Genomic DNA, 21,453 nt, shown 5'->3' on the forward strand with positions numbered 1-21,453 from the left:
GAGAACTGGAAGGAAAGGCGAGCAAAGGAGGAATTGGCTTTGGGGGTGACCAGTGAGATATACCTGCTGGAGCGCGTGCTACGAGTGGGTGCTGCTATGGTGACCAGCGAGCTGAGATAAGGCGGGGCTTTACCTAGTTGAGACTTGTAGATAACCTGTAGCCAGTGGGTTTGACGACGAGTATGAAGTGAGGGCCAGCCAACTAGAGCGTATAGGTCGCAATGGTGGGTAGTGTATGGGGCTTTGGTGACAAAACGGATGGCACTGTGATAGACTGCATCCAGTTTGTTGAGTAGAGTGTTGGAGGCTATTTTATAGATGACATCGCCGAAGTCGAGGATCAGTAGGATGGTCAGTTTTACAAGGGTATGTTTGGCAGCATGAGTGAAGGATGCTTTGTTGCGGAATAGGAAGCCGATTCTAGATTTAATTTTGTATTGGTGATGCTTAATATGAGTCTGGAAGGAGAGTTTACAGTCTAGCCAGACACCCAGGTATTTGTAGTTATCCACGTATTCTAAGTCAGAGCCGTCCAGAGTAGTGATGCTGGATGGGCGGGCAGGTGCGGGCAATGATTGGTTGAATAGCATGCATTTAGTTTTATTTGCATTTAAGAGCAGTTGGAGGCCACGGAAGTTGTATGGCATTGAAGCTCGTCTGGAGGTTAGTTAACACAGTGTCCAAAGAAGGGCCAGAAGTATACAGAATGGTGCGTCTGCGTAGAGGTGGATCAGAGAATCACCAGCAGCAAGAGTGACATCATTGATGTATACAGAGAAAAGAGTCGGCCTGAGAATTGAACCCTGTGGCACCCCCATAGAAACTGCCAGAGGTCCGGACAACAGGCCCTCCGATTTGACACACTGAACTCTATCAGAGAAGTAGTTGGTGAACCAGGCAAGGCAATCATTTGAGAAACAAAGGCTGTTGAGTCTGCCAATAAGAATGTGGTGATTGACAGAGTCAAAAGCCTTGGCCAGGTCGATGAATACAGCTGCACAGTAATGTCTCTTATCGATGGCAGTTATGATATCGTTAAGGACCTTGAGCGTGGCTGAGGTGCACCCATGACCGGCTCTGAAACCAGATTGCATAGCGGAGAAGGTACGGTGTGATTCAAAATGGTTGATAATCTGTTAACTTGGCTTTCGAAGACCTTAGAGATGCAGGGTAGGATAGATATAGGTCTGTAGCAGTTTGCGTCTAGAGTGTCTCCCCCTTTGAAGAGGGGGATGACCGCGGTATGTTTCCCATCTTTGGGAATCTCAGACGATACGAAAGAGAGGTTGAACAGGCTAGTAATAGGGGTTGCAACAATTTTGGCAGATCCTTTTAGAAAGAGAGGGTCCAGATTGTCTAGCTCGGCAGATTTGTCGGGGTCCAGATTTTGCAGCTCTTTCAGAACATCAGCTATCTGGATATGGGTGAAGGAGGGCTTGGGCGGGTTGCTGTGGAGGGAGCCGGGCAGTTGACCGGGGTAGGGGTAGCCAGGTGGAAAGCATGGCCAGCCGTAGAGAAATGCTTATTGAAATTCTCAATTATTGTGGATTTATCGTTTGTAACAGTGTTTCCTAGCCTCAGAGCAGTGGGTAGCTGGGAGGAGGTGCTCTTATTCTCCATGGACTTTACAGTGTCCCAGAACTATTTTGGGTTTGTACTGCAGGATGCAAATTTCTGTTTAAAAAAGCTAGCCTTAGCTTTCCTAACTGCCTGTGTATATTGGTTCCTAACTTCCCTGAAAAGTTGCATATCACGGGGGCTATTCGATGCTAATGCAGAACGCCACAGGATGTTTTTGTGCTGGTCAAGGGCAGTCAGGTCTGGAGTGAACCAAGGGCTATATCTATTCCTGGTTCTACATTTTTTGAATGGGGCATGCTTATTTAAGATGGTGAGGAATGCACTTTTAAAGAACAACCAGGCATCCTCTACTGTCGGGATGAGGTTGATGTCATTCCAGGATACCCCGGACAGGTCGATTAGAAAGGCCTGCTCGCAGAAGTGTTTTAGGGAGCATTTGACAGTGATGAGGGGTGGTCATTTGACCGCAGACCCATTACGGATGCAGGCAATGAGGCAGTGATCGCTGAGATCTTGGTTGAAAACAGCAGAGGTGTATTTGGAGGGCGAGTTAGTTAGGATGATATCTATGAGGGTGCCCGTGTAGATTGTAGGATGGCCGGGGTGTTAAGCATGTCCCAGTTTAGGTAATCTAGCAGCACGAGCTCAGAAGATAGATGGGGGGCAATCAAATCACATATGGTGTCGAGGGCACAGCTGGGTGCAGAGGGTGGTCAATAGCAAGCGGCAACGGTGAGAGACTTTTTTCTGTAAAGGTTAATTTTTAGAAGTAGGAGCTCGAATTGTTTGGGTACAGACCTGGATAGTAAGACAGAACTCTGCAGGTAATCTTTGCAGTAGATTGCAACACCGCCCCCTTTGGCAGTTCTATCTTGTCGGAAACTGTTATAGTTAGTGATGGAAATGTCAAGGTTTTTGGTGGTCTTCCTAAGCCAGGATTCAGACAAGGCTAGGACATCCGGATTGGTGGAGTGTGCTAGGGCAGTAGGCTTCTAATGTTAACATGCATGAAACCAAGGCTTTTACGGTTGCAGAAGTCAACAAATGAGAGAACCTGGGGGATGGGAATGGAGCTAGACACTGCAGAGCCTGGATTAACCTCTACATCACCAGAGGAACAGAGGATAAGGGTAAGGGTACGGCTAAAGGCTAACAGAACTGGACGTCTAGCACGTTCAGAACAGAGAGTAAAAGGAGCAGATTTCTGGGCATGGTAGAATATATTCAAGGCATAATATACAGGCAAAGGTATAGTAGGCTGTGAATACAGTGGGGGTAAACCTGTGCATATAGTGATAATGAAAGAGATATTGTCTCTAGAAGTAGCATTTAAACCAGGTGATGTCACTGCGTGTGTGGGAGGTGGAACTAAATTGTTAGCCGAGGCGTTTTGAGCAGTGCTAGACGCTCTACAGTGAAATAAAACAATAGTTACAAACCAAAACAGCAATGGACAAGGCATGGTGACGTTAGGGAGAGGCATGCGTAGCCGGGTGGTCATAAGAGTCCAGTGCGTGGCTGCAGGCAGCTAGCGGCGGGCTAGCAGGCTAACAGAAAGGCCTTAGAGGGGCGACGCGACGGAGGTAAGTCTGTTGTGGCCTCCTCGTGCAGTTACATCAGCGGACGGATCAGCAGGGCTCCGTGTGGTAAACCAGGCCAATTGGCAAAATATGTATAGTGGCTAAAGAAATATGTCCGATGGGCCTCTTAAGCCAGCAGTCCAATGTGCTTTAGATAGCTAGCAGGCCGCGGATTAGCGGCTGTGCGTTCAGGGGACGTTAGCTGCTATAATACTAGGTGGGGAAATAAATATATATATATATATATATATATATATATATATATATATATATATATATATATATATATATATAATGACCGTTAGCTGGCTAGCTTATGTTGGAGATTCCAGTAATAGAGAATAGAGATTCCAGTAATAGAGAAAAATACTTTAGAGAAAAAGCAGGTCCACACTACATTAGGTGAGGCGGGTTGCAGGAGAGTATTTTGAAGTACGGGGTTAGAAAAATATAAAAAGATATGCGAAGAAAAATATATAAAAATATATATATACATGGGACACGACAGGACGAAGGACAAAGACGTCTGACTGCTACGCCATCTTGAAAGTCAGGTCTGCCTTCGGCGACCTTTCTCAATAGCAAGGCTATGCTCACTGAGTCTGTACTCTCTTTCTTTTTCTCCATGTGCCAGTCTCTTTCCTCTGCCAGCCTCTACTCTTCCTTCCTCCCTTTGGTTATATCCGGTTGATACTGGCTGAGCCTGACTTGCTGCAGTCACAGACACACACTGAAGCAATGGAAGTTATTACACACTGACTGCAAGGGAGATAGATGGCCACATATTGGCGCTGAAGCTACAAATTACCCATATAGTTATGATGGGCTAAATTAATATTGATGTTTGGTTATGAGACTTGTTGTTATTTATTTGTTTATTAGGATCCCCATTAGCTTTTGCAGAAGCAGCAGCTACTTTTCCTGGGGTCCACAAAAAACACAGAACATGACAAGTAACAAAACACTGATACATTGATAGACAAGGACAGTCACAAAAATGTAAAATACAACGATTTACAAACAATGTGTGTTTGTGTTTGTCCCTTCACAGTCCCCGCCGTTCCATTAGTTGTTTTTTAATACATTTTTTAAAGGTAATTCTGTTTGCTTGAGAAATTGGAGATGGAACAGAGTTTCATGCGATCATTGCTCTGTATAAAACTGGGCATTGCCGTGAATTCGTTTTGGACTTTAGGACTGTAAAGAGACCCCTGGTGGCATGTTAGGTGGTGTATGTATGGATGACTGAGTTGAATTTTTTGACTATGCAGACAATCTGAAATTTTTGTCAAATTAATATTTCTCATAAATACTAGAAGAGAAGCAGTTAATATATTGTCAACCCTCAACCAGGAAAGACTGGCATGAATGTTGTTGTTAGTTCTGCATGTGTAGTTAAAAGCATGCTGCTCTGTTTTGAGCTAGCTGCAGCTTTGCTAGGTCTTTCTTTGCTACCCTTGGCCATATTACCAGACAGTAATCAAGATGGGACAAGACCAGTTACACCAGCTTTGTCAGGAGGAATAGGCCAAAATTCACCCAACTTATTGTGGGAAGCTTGTGGAAGGCTACCCGAAACGTTTTACCCAAGTTAAACAATTTAAAGGCAATGCTACCAAGTACTAATTGAGTGTATGTAAACTTCTGACCCACTGGGAATGTGATGAAATAAATAAAAGCTGAAATAAATCATTCTCTCTAGTATTATTCTGACATTTCACATTCTTAAAATAAAGTGGTGATCCTAACTGACCTAAGACAGGGCATTTTTACTTGGAAATAAATGTCAGGAATTGTGAAACTGAATTAAAATGTATTTGGCTAAGGTGTATGTAAACTTCCGACTTTAACTGTAGTTGCTAACCAGTCAATGTTCAGGTCACCCAGAACATAGACCTCTCTGTTGACTTTACACACATTATCAAGCATTGCGCACATATTAGAGGTTGACCAATTAATCGGAATGGCAGATTAATTAGGGCCGATTTCAAGTCTTCATAACAATCGGTAATCGGCAGTTTTGGACACCGATTAAGGCCGGTGCTAGCTAGCATTAAACTTTGATTATTTTTAATAAAATATCTTAACATAATCACTAGTTAACTACACATGGTTGATGATATTACTACTTCATCTAGCTTGTCCTGCGTTGCGTATAATCGATGTGGTGCCTGTTAATTTGTCATTGAATCACAGCCTACGTCGCCAGACAGGTGATTTAACAAGCGCATTCGCAAAAAAAGCACTGTCGTTGCACCAATGTATCCCTAACCATAAACGTCAATGCCTTTCTTAAAATCAATACACAAGTATATATTTTTAAACCTGCATATTTAGTTAATATTGCCTGCTAACATGAATTTCTTTTAACTAGGTGTCTAAAGGAGCGGACCAAAGTGCAGCGTGGTTGTAGTTCCACATTTTATTAAATCCGTGAAACTTTGCAATACACAAATAACTGAAAATGACAAAACAACAAACTGTGATGCAGAGAGAAACAAACACTACTCAAAATATAACAACCCACAAACACAAGTGGAAAAAAACCCTACTTAAATATGATCTCCAATTAGAGAAAATGAGGACTGGCTGCCTCTAATTGGAGATCATCCCAAAAAACCCAACATAGAAACAGAAACCTAGAATAACCACATAGAAATAGAGAACATAGAAAACCACCCCAAAACACCCCCTGTCACGCCCTGACCTACTCTACTATAGAAAATGACATCTTACATGGGTCAGGACGTGACACTAGGGAAATTGTGTCACTTTTCTTGCGTTCTGTGCAAGCAGAGTCAGGATATATGCAGCAGTTTGGGCCGCCTGGCTCGTTGCGAACTGTGTGAAGACCATTTCTTCCTAACAAAGACTAATTAATTTGCCAGACTATTTACATAATTAGGACATAATATTGAAGGTTGTGCAATGTAACAGCAATATTTAGACTTAGGGATTTGTTTTCGAAATGATAGTTTCCGGATTTGACCATATTAATGACCTAAGGCTCGTATTTGTGTGTGTTATTATGTTAATTAAGTTTATGATTTGATAGCGCATTCTGACTGAGCGGTGGTAGGCAGCAGCAGGATCGTAAGCATTTATTCAAACAGCACTTTCGTGCATTTGCCAGCAGCTCTTCGCTGTGCTTCAAGCATTGCGCTGTTTATGACTTCAAGCCTATCAACTCCCGAGATTAGGCTGGCAATACTAAAGTACCTATTAGAACATCCAATAGTCAAAGGTATATGAAATACTGTTAAGGCTTGGTAATTGTGGAGGAGGAATGAGGCGCAGGAACCAGCGAACACAGGGTAGTGGTGTTTTTAATATACACTCACCAAAAAAAACAAATGTTCCCACACACAGGGGAGAAAATACATGCGGCGTACAACAACGTCGACATGAACACAAGCCGTCACACAAGAAACAATCATTAATCCCGCACGAACAGGAGCGGGCCAGCTAAACTAAATAGCCCCTCTAATGGCTAATTGACCACAGGTGTCACAAAATAAAAAAAGGGAAAAGCAAAAGGGAATCGGTGGCAGCTAATAGGCCGGTGACGACGACCGCCGAGCGCCACCCGAGCAGGAGGGGGCGCCACCGTCGGTGGGAATCGTGACAAATACATATGGTATAGAGAGAAATAGTCCTATAATAACTACAACCTAAAACTTCTTACCTGGGAATATTGACGACTCATGTTAAAAGGAACCACCAGCTTCCATATGTTCTCATGTTCTGAGCAAGGAACTTAAATGTTAGCTTTTTTACATGGCACATATTGCATTTTTACTTTCTTGTCCAACTCTTTGTTTTTGCATTATTTAAACCAAATTGAACATGTTTCATTATTTATTTGAGACTAAATAGATTTTTTTGATGTATTATATTAAGTTAAAATAAGTGTTCATTCAGTATTGTTGTAATTGTCATTATTACAAATATAAAAAAATCGGCCGACTATAATCGGTATCGGCTTTTTTTGGTCCTCCAATTATCGGTACCAGCGTTGAAAAATCATAATCGTTCGACCTACTGGCTGTTAGCACTTGATGGCATATAGCAGCACCACAAAAGAATAGGCTTTAGATGGGGCAGGTGAACTTCCAACTACAACACTTCAAAAACATTTGACATGAGATCAAATATGAGGAATATGGCTCTGAACATATACCGCAACACCTCCCTATAGGCATTCCTGTATTTTCTGTAGATGTTATATCTCTGTATTGCTACTGCTGTCTGCCTGTTCTAAGGCCTCTGTGTTCTATAGATGTGATTAAGATGGTGTATGTTTTCATTAACGGTTAAAGGGTCTTATGACTTTTAGCTTTGGCGCTGACATAGTTCTGATATCCTGGATTGCATTGGATTGAGTCCAATATTGCCCCTGGTGCAAATCTGAAACACTTAATTTATTTCCTGTTTTGTCTCTGTCTTTGGCCTATATCTCAGCTCCTAGAACAGAACTACACTGCACTATTCACTCCTCAAGTTCAGCTGGCATTGAGGATTTATTTTTAAAGCGGTGAATAATTCAAACCCATGGAGTTCTGTTTCTGTACCAGAGGTATTTACTCATTGACGCGCTAAAGCACTGGTTCTCAATCCTGGTCCTGGGGACCCAAAGGGGTGCACGTTTTTGCCCTAGCACCACACACCTGATTCAAATCATCAGAGCCTTTTGATGAGTTGATCATTTGAATCAGCTGTGTAGTGCTAGGGCAAAAACAAAAATGTGCACCCCTTTGGGTCCCCAGGACCAGGATTGAGAACCAGTGCGCTAAAGGGCCATCAGAGAATCCTCAGCCAAATGGCTGCTGCTGCTATTCTGGTGCCAAATGACTGCTATTGTACCCTCTTTCTGTGAAGCTCAGTGCCTCGGGACGAGAGGAGAGGGGGAGAGAAATGGGACACAGAGAGAGAGAGAGTGAGAGAGGGGATCATTTCAACAGAGCAAGTGTGACTCACTTAGATTCTGGCCCAGAGCACTTTCTGGCTTATTTTGTGTCTTATGAGCTGCATCATGTGAATTGACAGGAGTTTATGTTTTTTTTTATTGTGTTTCGTCTTCAGGGGGTATGTCTATGGCACAGCCCTCTTGGATGCATTGTTGCTCAACTTTTTTTTTAAATTATTTTTTATTGAACCTTTATTTAACTAGGCAATCACTTAAAGGGGTAGTTGACCTAAATTCTGAAGTGAGAATGAGTGTGCTCGTGTCCGACAAGAGGTTAGAGATATTTCTAGAAGAATGATAAGAAGTGGAGCACACACACTTACATGTCTTCAGCAGAAGACTGCACAGGTGCCCAGTCAACACAGTCCGATAACTCCAACATCCACGTGAAAACGCATTAGGCTACAGTATATGCAGCTAAAGCCCTTGGCCCTCTCTTTTCAGGTCCCCGGCAGTGGTGGTGTATCAGTGTAGTGGATTCTCACTTTGTACTGCTGTACATTAACAGTATGTGTTCTCTTCTCTTCAGCTGTGAGATGGAGGGATGCAGCTAAGGAGACTGACGGAGGGAGGGGAAGGGAGGGGGGAGCATGCTGCCAAGTGGGTTCTGTGTAACACACATATCTGTGGGACATTAACATGTGTATCTCTTTCCTCTGAATTTGCTGTGCTTCATATTGGTCTTGTCAAAACCAGCACCTTGGAAGAGAATTACCCTGCTGTGCAAATGTTTCCTCTCCTTTTGCTTAAAGTACTGTCTGTGTTTATGAACATATGAGTTACTAATGGGTATTCTGTCTGTCTGTAGATCAATGTGCGGGTCACCACCATGGATGCAGAGCTGGAGTTTGCCATCCAGCCCAACACCACCGGCAAACAGCTCTTTGACCAGGTAAGCATGGGGTTGACTTAGAACAGACACACACACTACAGAGGGTCAACAAGGCTGGGAGCTGGTCTAGTTAGAGCCTGTATGGGTATTGTCAGGAACAGAGAGGGAGAGACTGAGACAGAGAAACAGAGCAGTCATTGTGCAGAGCAGTGACAGAGAGAGGCCAGTGGAGACTGAGACAGAGAGGTGGGAGGCCAGTGTGTTTGTTGTGTGCAGAAAGGGCAGCTTTCAGAAGCAGAACTCGGGTGGGCTACAGGAGACTGCTGGAGCAGCAGAGAGCGAGAGGGATAGGCAGAGAGATGTGGAGACAGATATTGTTTGTATGTGTTTCCCAAGGAAGCTGATTAAGACAGGAAATGGCTGTGTATTTGAGTCGAGGAAATGCTGATATTTGAAACCTTTTAACTCGTAATGTGGTTTACGTTGACAGTCAGTTCAATTTGCAACTCCATTCCAGTCCAAAGATTGTTAGAAACGAGTTATGTCTGTAGTGCTGGACTGGAGCCCAGCTCTGACTCAGCAGGCATCCTCTTCTGCTGACTCTGCTGGTCACACAGGCAGAGTCACATCAGTGGACACACTGGACTCCAATGACACACTCAGTCACTGGACTCCAATGACACACTCAGTCACTGGACTCCAATGACCTTTACTTACACTCTTGCATGCACACCATGTCATAATCGCTACAACACACACAAAGACACACACATATATATATATACACACACACACACTACAAGATACTCTGTTGCATTTTCTACCAAATAATTTCTCTCTAACGCTCTCTCTCTCTCTCTCTCTCTCTCTCTCTCTCTCTCTCTCTCTCTCTCTCTCTCTCTCTCTCTCTCTCTCTCTCTCTCTCTCTCAAACACTACACTGGGCCAACTGTTGATCCAAGTCTGATGGCCAATTGTTCCCTCTTCCGAAATCGTGATTTGTTCAAAGCACCGGAACTAATGGTGCTTTTTATCTCACGCATCCTGTTGTATCATGACTGATCTATGGTACCATTTCTGTTGAACTGGTCTGTCCACGAGAGATGAAACTCAGCCTAACCTATGACCTGACCCATCACCTTATTATGTACAGTCGTGGCCAAAAGTTTAGAGAATGACACAAATATTAATTTTCACAAAGTTTGCTGCTTCAATGTCTTTAGATATTTTTGTCAGATGTTACTATGGAATACTGAAGTATAATTACAAGCATTTCATAAGTGTCAAAGGCTTTTATTGACAATTACATGAAGTTCATGCAAAAAGTATATTTGCAGTGTTGACCCTTCTTTTTCAAGCCTCTGCAATCCGCCCATGGCATGCTGTCAATTAACTTCTGGGCCACATCCTGACTGATGGCAGCCCATTCTTGCATAATCAATGCTTGGAGTTTGTCAGAATTTGTGGTTTTTTATTTGTCCACCCGCCTCTTGAGGATTGACCACAAGTTCTCAATGGGATTAAGGTATGGGGAGTTTCCTGGCCATGGACCCAAAATATCGATGTTTTGTTCCCCGAGCAACTTAGTTATCACTTTTGCCTTATGGCAAGGTGCTCCATCATGCTGGAAAAGGCATTGTTCGTCACCAAACTGTTCCTGGATGGTTGGAAGAAGTTGCTCTCGGAGGATGTGTTGGTACCATTATTTATTCATGGCTGTGTTCTTAGGCAAAATTGTGAGTGAGCCCATTCCCTTGGCTGAGAAACAACCCCACACATGAATGGTCTCAGGATGCTTTACTGTTGGCATGACACAGGACTGATGGTAGCGCTCACCTTGTCTTCTCCGGACAAGCTTTTTTCCAGATGCCCCGAACAATCAGAAAGGGGATTCTTCAGAGAAAATGACTTTACCCCAGTCCTCAGCAGTCCAATCCCGGTACCTTTTACAGAATATCAGTCTGTCCCTGATGTTTTTCCTGGAGAGAAGTGGCTTCTTTCCTGCCCTTCTTGACACCAGGCCATCCTCCAAAAGTCTTCACCTGACCCTTTTTGTGCAAAGCAATGATGACAGCACGTGTTTCCTTGCAGGTAACTATGGTTGACAGAGGAAGAACAATGATTCCAAGCACCACCCTCCTTTTGAATCTTTGAGTCTGTTTTTCGAACTCAATCAGCATGACAGAGTGATCTCCAGCCTTGTCCTCATCAACACTCACACCTGTGTTAACGAGAGAATCACTGACATGATGTCAGCTGGTCTTTTTGTGGCAGGGCAGAAATGCAGTGGAAATGTTTTTGGGGGCCTTCAGTTCATTTGCAATGCAAAGAGGGACTTTGCAATTAATTGCAATTCATCTGATCACTCTTCATAACATTCTGGAGTATATGCAAATTACCATCATACAAACTGAGACAGCAGACTTTGTGAAAATGTACATTTGTGTCATTCTCAAAACGTTTGGCCACGACTGTACTACTGCCCCCCAGTAGTGAACCCAAAAAACACTATACAACACACATGGCTCCTAGCCTGGCCCATGCATGCTTTCTGAACCTAACACTAAAACTGAAACTAAATCATATAAAAACAAAATAGATGTATTTTTAGACAACTAAATAAAATCTAAATAAAAACTAGAAAATCAGGTCTGAAAACTGAAATTAAACTGAATTCCAAATAAAATTCGATAACATATTTAATCAACCTTTATACTTATTTTCCCCAATAGCACAAAGAGGTTGCAGAGATAGCAGAGAGAGCCTGCAGAGTTCTGTCTTACTATCCAGGTCTGTGCACAAACAATTCAAGCTTCTACTTTTAAAAATCCACCTTTCCAGAAACAAGTCTCTCACCGTTGCCGCTTGCTATAGACCACCCTCTGCCCCCAGCTGTGCCCTGGACACCATATGTGAATTGATTGCCCCCCATCTATCTTCAGAGCTCGTGCTGCTAGGTGACCTAAACTGGGACATGCTTAACACCCCGGCCATCCTACAATCTAAGCTTGATGCCCTCAATCTCACACAAATTATCAATGAACCTACCAGGTACAACCCCAAATCCGTAAACATGGGCACCCTCATAGATATCATCCTAACCAACTGCCCTCCAAATACACCTCTGCTGTCTTCAACCAAGATCTCAGCGATCACTGCCTCATTGCCTGCATCCGTAATGGGTCTGCGGTCAAACGACCACCCCTCATCAATGTCAAACGCTCCCTAAAACACTTCAGCGAGTAGGCCTTTCTAATCAATCTGGCCCGGGTATCCTGGAAGGATATTGACCTCATCCCGTGAGTAGAGGATGCCTGGTTATTCTTTAAAAGTGCCTTCCTCACCATTATAAATAAGCATGCCCATTCAAAATAATGTAGAACCAGGAACAGATATAGCCCTTGGTTCACTCCAGACCTGACTGCCCTTGACCAGCACAAAAACTTCCTGTGGTGTACTGCATTAGCATCGAATAGCCCCCGTGATATGCAACTTTTCAGGGAAGTTAGGAACCAATATACACAGGCAGTTAGGAAAGCTAAGGCTAGCTTTTTCAAACAGAAATTTGCATCCTGTAGCACAAACTCAAAAAAGTTCTGGGACACTGTAAAGTCCATGGAGAATAAGAGCACCTCCTCCCAGCTGCCCACTGCACTGAGGCAAGGAAACACTGTCACCACCGATAAATCCACGATAATTGAACATTTCGATAAACATTTTTCTAAGGCTGGCCATGCTTTCCACCTGGCTACCCCTACCCCGGTCAACAGCCCAGCACCCCCCACAGCAACTCGCCCAAGCCTCCCCAGTTATCCTTCCCCAAATCAAGATAGCTGATGTTCTGAAAGAGCTGCAAAATCTGGACCCTTTCAAATCAGCCGGGCTAGATAATCTGGACCCTCTCTTTCTAAAATGATCTGCCGAAATTGTTGCAACCCCTATTACTAGCCTGTTCAACCTCTTTCATATCGTCTGAGATTCCCAAAGATTGGAAAGCTGCAACGGTCATCCCCCTCTTCAAAGGGGTAGACACTCTAGACCCAATCTGCTACAGACCTATATCTATCCTACCCTGCCTTTCTAAGGTCTTCGAAAGCCAAGTTAACAAACAGATTACCTACCATTTCGAATCCCACCGTACCATCTCCGCTATGCAATCTGGTTTCAGAGCTGGTCATGGGTGCACTTCAGCCACGCTCAAGGTCCTAAACGATATCATAACTGCCATCGATAAGAGACATTACTGTGCAGCTGTATTCATCGACCTGGCCAAGGCTTTTGACTCTGTCAATCACCACATTCTTATCGGCAGACTCAACAGCTTTGGTTTCTCAAATGACTGCCTCGCCTGGTTCACCAACTACTTCTCTGATAGAGTTCATTGTGTCAAATCGGAGGGCCTGTTGTCCGCTTAGATTGTAGGAGGGCATCAAGCTTAGATTGTAGGATGGCCGGGGTGTTAAGTGCCACAGGGTTCAATTCTCGGGCCGACTCTCTTCTCTGTATACATCAATGATGTCGCTCTTGCTGCTGGTGATTCTCTGATCCACCTCTATGTTGACGACACCATTCTGTATACTTCTGGCCCTTATTTGGACACTGTGTTAACTAACCTCCAGACGAGCTTCAATGCTATACAACTCTCCTTCCATTGCCTCCAACTGCTCTTAAATGCAAGTAAAACTAAATGCATGCTCTTCAACCGATCGCTGCCTGCACCTGCCCACCCGTCCAGCATCACTACTCTGGACGGTTCTGACTTATGTGGACTGTAAACTCTCCTTCCAGACTCACATTAAGCATCTCCAATCTAGAATTGGCTTCCTATTTCGCAATAAAGCCTCCTTCACTCATGCTACCAAACATACCCTCGTAAAACTGACTACCCTACCGATCTTCGACTTCGGTGATGTCATTTACAATATAGCCTCCAACACTCTACTCAACAAATTGGATGGAGTCTATCACGGGGCCATCCGTTTTGTCACCAAAGCCCCATATACTACCCACCACTACGACCTGTACACTCTCATTGGCTGGCCCTCGCTTCATACTCGTCGCCAAACCCACTGGCTCTAGGTCATCTACAAGTCTGTAAAGGTAAAGCCCCGCCTTATCTCAGCTCACTGGTCACCATAGCAGCACCCACCCGTAGCACGCGCTCCAGCAGGTATATTTCACTGGTCACCCCAAAGCCAATTCCTACTTTGGCCGCCTTTCCTTCCAGTTCTCTGCTGCCAATGACTGGAACGAAGTGCAAAAATCACTGAAGCTGGAGACACATATCTCCCTCACTAACTTTAATCACCAGCTGTCAGAGCAGCTCACAGATCACTGCACCTGTACATAGCCCATCTGTAAACAGCCCATCCAACTACCTCATCCCCATACTGTATTTATTTATTTATTTTGCTCCTTTGCACCCCAGTATCTCTACTTGCACATTCATCTTACTTCGCCAATATTGGCCTATATATTCCCTTACCTCCCTTACCTTACCTCATTTGCACACACTGTATATAGACTTTTTCTACTGTATTATTGACTGTATGTTTGTTTATTCCATGTGTAACTCTGTGTTGTTGTATGTCGAACTGCTTTGCTTTATCTTGGCCATTTCGCAGTTGTAAATGAGAGCTTGTTCTTAACTAGCCTACCTGGTTAAATAAAGGTGAAATAAAAAAATGAAAAAAAGAGAGGCTCTGGTGTTATGCATGTCAATATTAGTACTAACATACCTCAGGAGTTACCCCTCCCTTTCTGTGATCTAGGAGGCCTGTTTTGAGGGGAATCATAATGTACACATATGCACTACCGTTCAAAAGTTCGGGGTCACTTAGAAATGTCCTTGTTTTCCATGAGAACATACATGAAATTAGTTGCAAAATGAATAGGAAATATAGTCAAGATGTTAACATGGTTTATAAATAAGGATTTTTAATTTAAATAATAATTGTGTTCTTCAAACTTTGCTTTCGTCAAAGAATCCTCAATTTGCAGCAATTGCACCCTTGCAGACCTTTGGCATTGTAGTTGTCAATTTGTTTATGGTAATCTGAAGAGATTTCACCCCATGTTTCCTGAAGCACCTCCCACAAGTTGGATTGGCTTGATGGGCACTTCTTGCGTACCATACAGTCAAGCTTCTCCCACAACAGCTCAATAGGGTTGAGAACCGGTGACTGTGCTGGCCACTCCATTATAGACAGAATACCAGCTGACTGCTTCTTCCCTAAATAGTTATTGCATAGTTTGGAAGAAATTGGCTCCAATTAAGCACTGTCCACAGGGTATGGCGTTGCAAAATGGAGTGATAGCCTTCCTTCTTCAAGATCTTTTACCCTGTACAAATCTCCCACTTTAACACCACCAAAGCACCCCCAGACCATCACATTGCCTCCACCATGCTTGGCAGATGGCGTCAAGCACTCCTCCAGCATCTTTTCACTTTTCACCTCAAACTTAGACTTGTCTGTCCATAGCACCTTTTTCCAATCTTCCTCTGTCCAGTGTCTGTGTTCTTTTGCCCATCTTAATCTTTTCTTTTTATTGGCCAGTCTGAGAGATGGCTTTTTATTTGCAACTCTGCCTAGAAGGCCAGCATCCCGGAGTCAGTCGCCTCTTCACTGTTGATGTTGAGACTGGTGTTTTGCACCAGTTGAGGACTTGTGAGACGTCTGTTTCTCAAACTAGACACTCTAATGTACTTGTCCTTTTGCTCAGTTTTGCACCGGGGCCTCTCACTCCTCTTTTTCTATTCTGGTTAGCGCCAGTTTGCGCTGTTCTGTGAAGGCAGTAGCACACAGCGTTGTACGAGAGCTTCAGTTTTTTGGCAATTTCTCGCATGGAATAGCATTCATTCCTCAGAACAAGAATAGACTGATGAGTTTCAGAAGAAAGTTATTTGTTTCTGGCCATTTTGAGCCTGTAATCGAACCCACAAATGCTGATGCTCCAGATACTCAACTTGTCTAAAGAAGGCTAATTTTATTACTTCTTTTATCAGACAAACAGTTTTCAGCTGTGCTAACATAATTGCAAAATGGTTTTCTAATGATCAATTAGACTTTTAAAATGATAAACTTGGATTAGCTAGCACAACGTACCAATGGAACACAGGAGTGATGGTTGCTGATAATGGGCCTCTGTACGCCTATGTAGATATTCCATAAAAAATAAGCTGTTTCCAGCTACAATAGTGATTTACAACATTAACCATGTCTACACTGTATTTCTGATCAATTTGATTTAAAAAACAAGGACATTTCTAACTGACCCCAAACTTTTGAATGGTTGTGTGTGTGTATATATATATGACCGTTGATAATGAAATAATAATAAAACACAAGCAGGCTTCGTTCAGTACGAGTGTGTGTTTGAGAGAATGGGGTCACAGAGTGAGCGAGAAATGGACAGAGTAAGATTGAGAGGAGAGTTAATGATGTGTTGTTAGTGAATGATGTCCCTGGTCAGTGGTGCTCTATTGACTGTAAATCACATCAGGCCTGATGGTTGAGCCAGCGCCTGAGAGAACACACCCTCAGGGGCCTTTCTGAGAGAGCGAAAGTGGGCGAGAGAAAGAGATGTGGTCATGTGTGAATGGAGAAAAGAGGAGTGTTGTAATAAAGTGATGTTCTCCCACTTATAGGTGAAACAGTGAAGTGGCTCACACACGTGAGCCTCAATGGTGAGCAGGCTTTGGGCTAGGGTGAATCTGGGTTCTCAGTGCTACGTGAGGCCTAACCTCCTAATCATTGACGCATATTGTGTTTGTGTTTTCAGGTGGTGAAGACAGTGGGCCTCCGGGAGGTGTGGTTCTTTGGCCTGCAGTACACAGACAGTAAAGGCTACAGCACGTGGCTCAAACTCAACAAGAAGGTGACCCAGCAGGATGTGAAGAAGGAGAACCCTCTGCAGTTTAAGTTCAGAGCCAAGTTCTTCCCGGAGGATGTGTCTGAGGAACTCATCCAGGAAATCACACAGAGACTCTTCTTCCTGCAGGTAACACACACACTTATACTGAACAAAAATATAAACGCAACATGTAAATTGTTGGTCCCATGTTTCGTAAGTAAGTGAGCTTTTCTCCTTTGCCAAGATAACACATCCACTTGACAGGTGTGGCATATCAATAAGCTGATTAAACAGGACTATTATTTGCACCTTGTGCTGGGAACAAGAAATGGCCACTCTAAAATGTCAGTTTTGTCACACAACACAATGCCAAAGATGTCTTAAGTTTTGAGGGAGCGTGCAATTGACATGCTGACTGCAGGATTGTCCACCAGAGCTGTTGCCAGAGAATTTAATGTTAATTTATCCACCATAAGCCGCCTCCAATGTTGTTTTAGAGAATTTGGCAGTACGTCCAACCGACCACGTCTAACCATGCCAGCCCAGGACCTCCACATCTGGAGTCTTCACCTGCGGGATCCTCTGAGACCAGCCATCCGGGCAGCTGTGGGTTTGCTCAACCGAAAGGTTTCTGCACAAACTGTCAGAAGGGAAGCTCATTTGCGTGCTCGTCGTCCTCACCAGGGTCTTGACCTGACCACAGTCAGGTGTCATAACCGACTTCAGTGGGCAAATGCTGAACTTCGATGGCCACTGGCATGCTGGAGAAGTGTGCTCTTCACGGATGAATCCCGGTTTCAATTGTACCGGGCAGATGACAGACAGTGTGTATGGCGTTGTGTGGGCGAGCGGTTTGCTGATGTCAACGTTGTGAACATAGTGCCCCATGGTGGCGGTGGGATTATGGTATGGGCAGGCATTAGCTACAGACGACGAACACGATTGCGTTTTATTAATGGCAATTTTAATGCACAGAGATACTGTGATGAGATCCCGAGGCCCATTGTCATTCCATTCATCTGCCACCATCACCTCATGTTTCAGCATGATAATGCACTACCCCATGTCGCAAGGATCTGTACACAATTCCTGGAAGCTGAAAATGTCCCAGTTCTTCCATCACCAGACATTGAGCATGTTTGGGATCCTCTGGATCGACTTCTACGACAGTGAGTTCCAGATCCCGGCAATATCCAGCAACTTTGCACAGCCATTAAAGAGGACTGGGACAACATTCCACAGGCCACAATCAACAGCCTGATTAACTTTATGCGAAGGAGATGTGTCACACTGCATGAGGCAAATGGTGGTCATACCAGATACTGACTGATTTTCTGATCCACGCTCCTACCTTTTTTTAAAGGTATCTGTGACCAACAGATGCATATCTGTATTCCCAGTCATGTGAAATCCATAGATTAGGGCCTAATGAAATTATTTCAATTAACTGATTTCCTTCTATGAACTGTAACTCAGTAAAATCTTTGAAATTGTTGCATGTTACGTTTATTTTTGTTCAGTGTTTATTGGTGTCCTTTGCACTCACAATGTACATTGCAGATCCAAACAAAGTATTTAAACAAGTGTGTGTTTCTGTGTGTGTTCCCTGCCCATGCCAGGTAAAGGAGGCCATCCTGAATGATGAGAACTACTGTCCTCCAGAGACAGCCGTGCTGCTGGCCTCCTACTCTGTCCAGGCCAAATACGCAGACTACAACAAAGACCTCCACAGGCCTGGCTATCTCACCTCCGACCGCCTTCTGCCACAGAGGTCCGTACCCCACACACACATCTCTCTGTCCCCTCTCTTACCCTCTCTGTACAGAAGAGACCTCCACATTTCCACCTTCACTTCCTCTGCCCCTCTCTGTCCCACTCAAAGAATACCAGGGGAAGAGTCTTGCTGTCATAGTAACTCAGAGGATCTCTATTGAAATTGCCCCTACAATGGTTGAGGAGGCTGGAATGTCCTTCTACTTCATGAATTCTCTCCATACTCCCCCGTTAGAGTGTGTGCTGGAGGGAGGGATTGTGTGCTTTTGTAAAGGAGTTGTTCTTCAGTAGAGTGGCTTGCCCCTCCCTCACTATAAATCTGTTCTGTCTTTTGATGCTAGGCCTCTAGTGTGGCCCTTTTTGAATAACCTGGTTTGAATAACCCTTTGTGTGTTTTTGTGTGTCCTGCAGAGTCTTGGAGCAGCACAAGTTGACTAAGGAGCAGTGGGAGGACAGAATACAGACCTGGCATGAGGAACACAGAGGCATGCTCAGGTAGGGCTTTGTATGAGAGTCTATATGTGTCTTTCTTTATATGAGTCTGTTAGTGTCAAACTTGCTTCTCTACACAAGTTCTAACTGTTTCTAATGTGTGTTTGTGTCCACAGAGAGGACTCAGTGATGGAGTATCTGAAGATAGCCCAGGACCTGGAGATGTATGGAGTCAACTACTTTGAGATCAAGAACAAGAAGGGAACAGAGTTGTGGCTGGGTGTGGATGCACTGGGACTCAATATCTACGAACACGAGGACAAGTACGCAATACTGATATATACAGTTTTTTTGTTATTTTAGAGTGGAAGGTGGAATATGCCATTCATCCACTAAGGTGGAACGTAAAGAGAGCCTTTGTGGCTACCTGAGCATGGCCTTGTCAGATATACTCCATGACACTGTCGCCCTCTGCTGGCCATGTACCTCTAGTTTAATTTAGTACTACACTGATATGGGTAGGTAGTTACCTTCACATGGCATAGTACTGTACTAGCATAGTGTTGAGACAGTCTGTGTTTTTCCTTCCCTCCTCCCCAGGTTGACACCAAAGATTGGCTTCCCCTGGAGCGAGATCAGGAACATCTCCTTCAGCGACAAGAAGTTTGTCATCAAACCCATCGACAAGAAAGCTCCAGTAAGTCAGTCTACTGTGAAGGTAGGGTTAGGTTTGGGGTTAGTCAGTCTACCAGGAAGGTAGGGTTACGTTTAGGGTTAGTCAGTCTACTGGGAAGGTTGGGGAAGGCAGAAGGAAACAATACAACACAATGTACAATAAACAATGATAATATAATAAAGACATTGCACTAATCTGTAAATTAGTAAAAAGAGTGCTAAATTCCTTAAATGTAAAATTGCCTGCAAAATTTGTCAACCCCTTCCGCTTTTCCTTTTCTCCCCTCCCTCCTCTCCCCTCCTCTCCCTTCCTCTCTCCTCCCTGCCTCTCCCTCCTCCTCTCCCCTCACTCTTCCTCTCCCCTCTCTTCTTCTCCCCTCATCTCCCCCCGCTTCTCCTCTCCTGTCTCTTCCCTGCCTCTCCCTCCTCCTCTCCATCCTCTCTCCTCCCTGCCTCTCCCTCCTCCTCTCCCCTCATCTCCCCCCGCCTCTCCCCTCCTGTCTCCTCCCTGCCTCTCCGCTCCCTCCTCTCCCTCCTCTCCTCTTTTCCTCTCCTCCTCCTCTCCCCTCCTCTCTCCTCCCTGCCTCTCCCTCCTCTTCTTCATCCTCTCTCCTCCTTGTCTCTCCCTCCTCTCCTCTCCTCCGTGCCTCTCTCCTCTGTGCCGCTCTCCCCTCCTTTCTCCTTCCTGCCTCTCCCTCCTCCTCTCCATCCTCTCTCCTCCATGCCTCTCTCTCCTCCCTGCCTCTCCCTCCTCTCCCCTTTTCCTCTCCACTCCTCTCTCTATAGGATTTTGTGTTCTATGCGCCGCGGTTGCGGATCAACAAGCGTATCCTGGCGCTGTGCATGGGGAACCACGAACTGTACATGAGGAGGAGGAAGCCTGACACCATCGAGGTTCAGCAGATGAAGGCCCAGGCCAGGGAGGAGAAACACCACAAACAGATGGAAAGGTACAGAAGGAACACATGCAGACATGTAGTTGTGATTCTGACCAGAAGGGGGCAGCATTGTATTAAAATATGTCTGGTCTGTACCAGAGCCACATAAAGGGTGGATCTCTGTATTCCCTTGATTCTTCAAAGGAGGTGAGAAGAGCGGATATTGGGAATTACAGAAATACAATGGAAATATTAGCCCGATCCACCATCCTGACAGCTGCGCTCGTGTGTCCAATGAGCTGTATTGCTCTTATGTGCATTTCTGTGTCTTACCTTTTTGTAAATCATCTTGAAATTGCAGAAAGTTGTACCTGTGTTGTGATCATATTTTACACATCAAAATATAGTTTGATATTGAATGATATGAGTAAGATATTCACCAATTAATTTAATTTGAATATATTATTAGCCCAGGCATCTTCATCAACTGAACTATGTCTCTTTTGTTTTACAGAGCCCAACTAGAGAACGAGAAGAGAAAACGAGAGCATGCAGAGAAGGAGAGGGCAAAGATAGAGAAGGAGAAGGACGAGCTTGTCGAGAGGCTCAGACAGATTGAGGAACAGACGCTAAAGGCCCAGAAAGGTATCTACAGTTGAAGTCGGAATTTTACATACACCTTAGCCAATACATTTAAACTCAGTTTGTCACAATTCCTGACATTTAATCATAGTAAAAATTCCCTGTCTTTGGTCAGTTAGGATCACCACTTTATTTTAAGATTGTGAAATTTCAGAATAATAGTAGAGAGAATGATTTATTTCAGCTTTTATTTCTTTCACCATATTCCCAGAGGGTCAGAAGTTTACATACACTCAATTAG

At 44.2% G+C, this 21,453-nt stretch overlaps 1 protein-coding gene across 3 annotated transcripts in view; it reads left to right on the forward strand.

Annotated features, from left to right (window-relative positions):
• Nucleotides 1-21,453, forward strand: part of LOC106586613 (radixin) — a 55,188-nt gene that overhangs the window by 25,434 nt on the left and 8,301 nt on the right. For all 3 annotated transcript variants that reach the window (XM_045707423.1, XM_045707424.1, XM_045707425.1), the window contains 8 exons: nucleotides 8,936-9,019; nucleotides 16,741-16,959; nucleotides 18,432-18,583; nucleotides 18,997-19,080; nucleotides 19,194-19,340; nucleotides 19,618-19,714; nucleotides 20,479-20,642; nucleotides 21,085-21,215. In XM_045707423.1, coding sequence (XP_045563379.1) covers nucleotides 8,936-9,019; nucleotides 16,741-16,959; nucleotides 18,432-18,583; nucleotides 18,997-19,080; nucleotides 19,194-19,340; nucleotides 19,618-19,714; nucleotides 20,479-20,642; nucleotides 21,085-21,215 — 1,078 coding nt within the window. The remainder of the gene's footprint in view (nucleotides 1-8,935; nucleotides 9,020-16,740; nucleotides 16,960-18,431; nucleotides 18,584-18,996; nucleotides 19,081-19,193; nucleotides 19,341-19,617; nucleotides 19,715-20,478; nucleotides 20,643-21,084; nucleotides 21,216-21,453) is intronic.

This window comes from Salmo salar, chromosome ssa25 (genome assembly GCF_905237065.1).
Source record: "Salmo salar chromosome ssa25, Ssal_v3.1, whole genome shotgun sequence".
Lineage (NCBI taxonomy): Eukaryota > Metazoa > Chordata > Actinopteri > Salmoniformes > Salmonidae > Salmo > Salmo salar.